The sequence below is a fragment of the Lactuca serriola genome, chromosome 2 (assembly GCF_051521515.1).
Source record: "Lactuca serriola cultivar US96UC23 chromosome 2, Lser_US96UC23_V15, whole genome shotgun sequence".
Lineage (NCBI taxonomy): Eukaryota > Viridiplantae > Streptophyta > Magnoliopsida > Asterales > Asteraceae > Lactuca > Lactuca serriola.
Genome location: NC_136409.1, coordinates 62,034,136 through 62,039,647, shown reverse-complemented (window position 1 = coordinate 62,039,647; position 5,512 = coordinate 62,034,136). Strand labels below are relative to the sequence as shown.

The following is a 5,512-nucleotide window of genomic DNA, read 5'->3' as shown; positions in this document are numbered from 1 at the left end:
ATTGTAGTTGTTTTTGCATAGATTATGTCATTAAACTAGTTGTTTAGGAAACTGTTCTTTGTAATTTAACCACTGTAACCGGTAAGAAATTAACAAGACTTTTGTTGATTTATTGTAAGGAGTGCGTTTCTATGCCACATATATCATGAAACTCTATTTAAGAATTATATTTAAATGATATCTTTATAATTGTAGTAATGATATTTATTAAAAAGAACATAAAAAATCTTAAAAATAATATATAAATTATCATTATTATATTTTTTAATTAAAAAATATGAGTTTTTTTTTAATGAAACGAATATAGATGGTATCTTAGTTTTATGTTTTATATTAAATAAATATAAGATTTCTCAAATACATTTAGTATATATATAAAAAAGAAAATCACCAATAATCTTTAAACTTTAACTCATTAACCAAAAATTCACCAATGCTTTTTTATTTGTTTTATTTTGCATTTTAAAACCCGTACTAACCATGTATAATAGTGTTTTGTAAGTGTTTATCAGTTTTAATGGTTAATTTGCAAAAAATAAAAAAATAAAAAAATAAAATCAGGGGTGGTTTTTTGTCGATCCAGTCAAAATATAAGGAATTTTGTAGATTTCCAAAAAAAATGTTTAAACCTTTCTAAATTTATTAGTTAATAAGGTTTGAATGTAGCATCAAATGATTTATTAATCAAATATATTATTTTTATGCACTATGTGTAGCATTGTTTTTATATTGAAAAGTAATATGAGTGGCGTTTGATTGGCGAAAGCGTATCCATAGACAACATTGTTTCAAAATTATAGTTTGCTTCACGCCATTGCAACACATTGCCTTTAAACATGCTTCTCTTCTATTCATTGCTTTAATTTTAGTTTCCTACACCCTAACAATGCCAAAATTACTATTCCTCTTCTTCCTTTTCCTCCGACCACACCATGCGGCGGAGGATTTCGTCCGTCAGCCTGCACGACCCCTTGTTTTCACTCCTCATAATCGTCCCCAGTCACATCCTCAACAGGTATCTCTCTCTAAAAATCTTCCATTCTAATTACGATTGTGTTGTTTGAGAACTGAATTTACTTGGATTAAAGTATAGCTCATTATAATTTAATTGAAAACCACCATCTCTAGGTGCATGTGTCATTGGTTGGAGACAATTACATGAAGGTTTCATGGGTAACCGATGAAAACGGTGTCCCATCTACAGTCGAGTATGGGAAACTTCCGGGGAAATACGATTCATCAGCCACCGGAGAACACACATCCTACCGTTATTTCTTCTACACTTCCGGGAAAATCCACCATGTCACAATCGGACCACTAAATCCGGCCACCACGTATTACTACAGATGTGGTGGCTCCGGCCCGGAGTTTAACTTCCGGACACCGCCGGCCACCTATCCCATTGAGTTTGTTCTCGCCGGTGAGTATAGACCTTTTCTTGGGTTCAAGACTCCTATACTTTTCATTGATGACGCCTTAAGTTTCCCTTTTCCTTTTTTTTGGCAACATCAACTTTAACTGCCGAAAAGATTCTTAATATCATTTACACATGTGGATGCAGGTGACCTTGGTCAGACTGAATGGACGAACACCACTTTAGAACATATTAATGCAAGAAACTACGACGTTTTGCTCCTCCCCGGCGACCTATCTTATGCAGATACACAACAACCACTTTGGGATTCATTCGGACGTTTGGTGGAGCCATATGCTAGCCGAAGGCCATGGATGGTGACCCAAGGGAACCATGAACAAGAAATATTTCCGATGATCTATCCGAAAGGATTCAAAGCCTACAATTCACGTTGGCCCATGCCATATAAAGAAAGTGGCTCGGAATCAAACCTATATTACTCGTTTGATGTAGTGGGATCTCACATCATTATGTTAGGTTCTTATGCTGATTTTGATCGTGATTCTGATCAGTATAAGTGGTTGGCTAATGACTTGGCTAAAATTGATCGATCAAGAACACCGTGGGTGGTGGTGCTCCTCCATGCACCATGGTATAATTCGAATTTGGCCCATCAAGGTGAAGGTGAAAGCATGAGAGTAGCCATGGAAGAAATGTTGTATAAGTCGCGTGTTGACATGGTTTTTTCAGGCCATGTTCATGCATACGAACGTTTTGTAAGTCCTCTTAATAATCCATTCCAGCCATTAATACACACTTTTATTAATTATGAATTGCAACATGTTTATGAACATTAATTTCAGACTAGGGTTTATGATAACAATGCTGATCCATGTGGTCCGATGTACATAACGATTGGAGATGGGGGGAATAGAGAAGGCTTGGCCATGTTGTAAGTTTGTAAAGAATCGTACTTGGTTGTTTTCTTGTTTTTAGTATAGGAACTAATTAACTTGAGATTTGTTTTGGATAAAATGAAGATACAAAGAACCTAAGCCTGTAATATCATTATTTCGGGAAGCAAGCTTTGGACATGGTCGATTGAGAATAATGAATGACACTCATGCTCATTGGTCATGGAATCGCAACGATGACTCTTTGAATGTTGTGGCCGATGGGATTTGGCTGGAAAGTTTGAGACATTCGTGCTCATGTGCACCCAAAATGGAACAAAAAATGGAACATTCATCGGGGAAAGATGAGCTTTGAGCGATTTAATTACCATATGATCATATATCATTTCTATGTGGTCTAGTGTTGAGTTTCTTAGTTTAAGATAAAATAGAGTTTCTTCAGCAATGGTTGAAAATGTATACATGTTGATATTTTAATAAAAAATGAGTATTCATTTTACAAAATATTAACTGTAATAAGTTAAATACTGTATGACACATTTGTATGATGTATATATATGATATATATACCAGTATCATCAAAACCATATATGATATTTTAAGCCCGTTACCTAGGACGAGAAAGGCGGGCTGAAAATGCAGACCATTGGGCAAGGGTGATGGGTTGGCTCATAAAGGTGTTTTAAAATTTGATTTTTCTATATCCGTTCCGATTTAAAAAGTCCGTTTTTTTTTTCAGTATTTTGAAGTGAAATTGTGTTAAAAACCCGGGTTTTTTTTTAAATAATACTGGTTCAGTTTGATTAATAGAAAAACTGGTGAGTTTTTGACCATAATAGGGTGGATGAAAAAAATATTTACGGTTTTAGTGTTATTTCAAAACTATTTACCATTTTAATATTTTGCTCGTTTTTCTTTATTTTTTAGTTTTCTTTTCAGGTTTTTTTTTTACTTTAAATATCTTTTTTTTTTCTTTTTTATTCCACCCTTTTATTGTTTTCTCATTTTTCTTTACTTTTTAGTTTCTTTTCAGTTTTTTTTTAATTTAAATATCTTTTTTTTTTCTTTTTTATTCAACCTTTTTATTGGTATATATATATATATATATATATATATATATATATATATATATATATATATATATGACAACTTTTATTTTAGTTTTTTTTTTATCCTTTTTTTACTGTTTTTTAAATATATGTTTTTTTATTTATTTTTTTATGTTTTATTTAAATATCCGATTTTCTTATACAACCTTTTTACCATCAAATTTTAGCCTCAACATTAAAAAATCATCAGAAACCACTACTATAATCAAATTTTAAGGTGCAAAAATTCTAACATTCACATACAATGTTTTTAAAGTGAAAAAAAAATCTCAACATTGTTTCTTACAAAAAAACACCACAAAAAAAAACTCCAACATTGTTTATTACAAAAAAAAAAACATCACAATTAGATTCATCTTGAACCGGTGAAAAATCATTACCTGTAAAAAAAATAATAATAACAAAAGAATAACTATAACAAATACCATAAAAATATTATTTTTTTTAAATTACCTTGGCATAGACGGACATTGTTTTCGATTATGTCCCAGTTAAATCCACGTGCTCGAGAATGGTTGGAGAGTCATCCACTTAATAGGTTTTTACCGGTTCAAGATGAAGCTAATTGTGGTGTTTTTCTTTTTGTAATAAACAATGTTGGAGTTTTTTTATGGAGTTTTTTTGTAAGAAAGAATGTTGAGATTTTTTTTTCACTTTAAAAACATTGTATGTGAATGTTGGAATTTTTGCACCTTAAAATTTGATTATAGTGGTGGTTTTCGATGATTTTGTAATGTTGAGGCTAAAATTTGATGGTAAAAAGGTTGTATAAGAAAATCGGATATTTAAATAAAATAGAAAAAAATAAATAAAAAAAAACATATATTTAAAAAACAGTAAAAAAGGATAAAAAAACTAAAATAAAAGTTGTCGTGTGTATATATATATATATATATATATATATATATATATATATATATATATATATATATATATATATATATATATATATATATATAACAATAAAAAGGTGGAATAAAAATAAAAAAAAATAAGATATTTAAATTTTAAAAAAAACTGAAAAGAAACTAAAAAGTAAAGAAAAATGAGAAAAACAATAAAAAGTTAGAATAAAAAAGAAAAAAGAAAAATAAGATATTTAAATTAAAAAAAAAATGAAAAAGAAACTAAAAAATAAAGAAAAATGAGAAAACACTAAAATGGTAAATAGTTTTGAAAGAACATTAAAATGGTAAATATTTTTTCCATCCACCCTATTATGGTCACAAACTCAAAATTTGATTATAGTAGTTGTTTTTGATGATTTTTTAATATTGAGGCTAAAATTTGATGGTAAAAAGGTTGTATAAGAAAATCGGATATTTAAATAAAACAGAAAAAAATAAATAAATAAACATATATTTAAAAAACAGTAAAAAAAAGGATAGAAAAAACTAAAATAATATATATATATATATATATATATATATATATATATATATATATATATATATATATATAACAATAAAAAGGTTGAATAAAAAAAAAAGATATTTAAATTATAAAAAAAAAACTGAAAAGAAACTAAAAAGTAAAGAAAAACGAGAAAACAATAAAAGGGTGGAATAAAAAAGAAAAAAAAAAGATATTTAAAGTAAAAAAAAAATTGAAAAGGAAACTAAAAAATAAAGAAAAAGGAGAAAAACACTAAAATGGTAAATAGTTTTAAAATAACATTAAAACGGTAAATATTTTTTCCATCCACCTTATTATGGTCAAAAACTCATCAAATTTTAAGGTGCAAAAATTTCAACATTCACATAAACCCGGATCCGTTTGTTTTTCCATAAGGAATAAAAAGCAAAAAAGGGTTTGACATATGCACCTCTAGTGGTGCAGCACCGAAAATTTTATGAGAAACCTATTTTTAATCAATATATTGATGTTCAATGTTTGAATAATGGTCTAATCGTTTTAGAAATTTATGAATGGGTAGGTGACTTTGACCATTCTTTCTAACGACAACGGTAGACATAATTTTGGTATAGCACAACATAGAGGAAGGTGGGATGGAATGGTGTGGTTCCTCTATGCCTAGCCACCAACGACAACAAAGCTAATGTAACGTTTCAAAAATACGGATAAAATTTTGTTTTTAAATTTCATTCAAAACATCTTATAATCATATCAAAACA

The 5,512-nt window shown here is 28.8% G+C and overlaps 1 protein-coding gene across 1 annotated transcript; it reads left to right on the top strand.

The window, feature by feature from the left end:
- Positions 1-780: 780 nt before the first annotated feature.
- LOC145086301 (purple acid phosphatase 22-like) lies at positions 781-2,772 on the top strand. Its single transcript, XM_079024055.1, has 5 exons — positions 781-1,015; positions 1,129-1,420; positions 1,562-2,130; positions 2,218-2,306; positions 2,395-2,772. Exons 1-5 carry the CDS (start codon positions 887-889, stop codon positions 2,621-2,623), a joined length of 1,308 nt encoding a protein of 435 aa, XP_078880181.1. The 5' UTR covers positions 781-886; the 3' UTR covers positions 2,624-2,772.
- Positions 2,773-5,512: the final 2,740 nt, after the last annotated feature.

What these genes read in the sequence shown, in the direction of transcription:
- LOC145086301 (XM_079024055.1), top strand. Translation starts at nt 887, where the DNA reads ATGCCAAAATTACTATTCCTCTTCTTCCTTTTCCTCCGACCACACCAT. An exon ending in CCCAGTCACATCCTCAACAG is followed by an intron (nt 1,016 to 1,128) that starts GTATCTCTCTCT and finishes CACCATCTCTAG; the next exon opens with GTGCATGTGTCATTGGTTGG. An exon ending in CATTGAGTTTGTTCTCGCCG is followed by an intron (nt 1,421 to 1,561) that starts GTGAGTATAGAC and finishes ATGTGGATGCAG; the next exon opens with GTGACCTTGGTCAGACTGAA.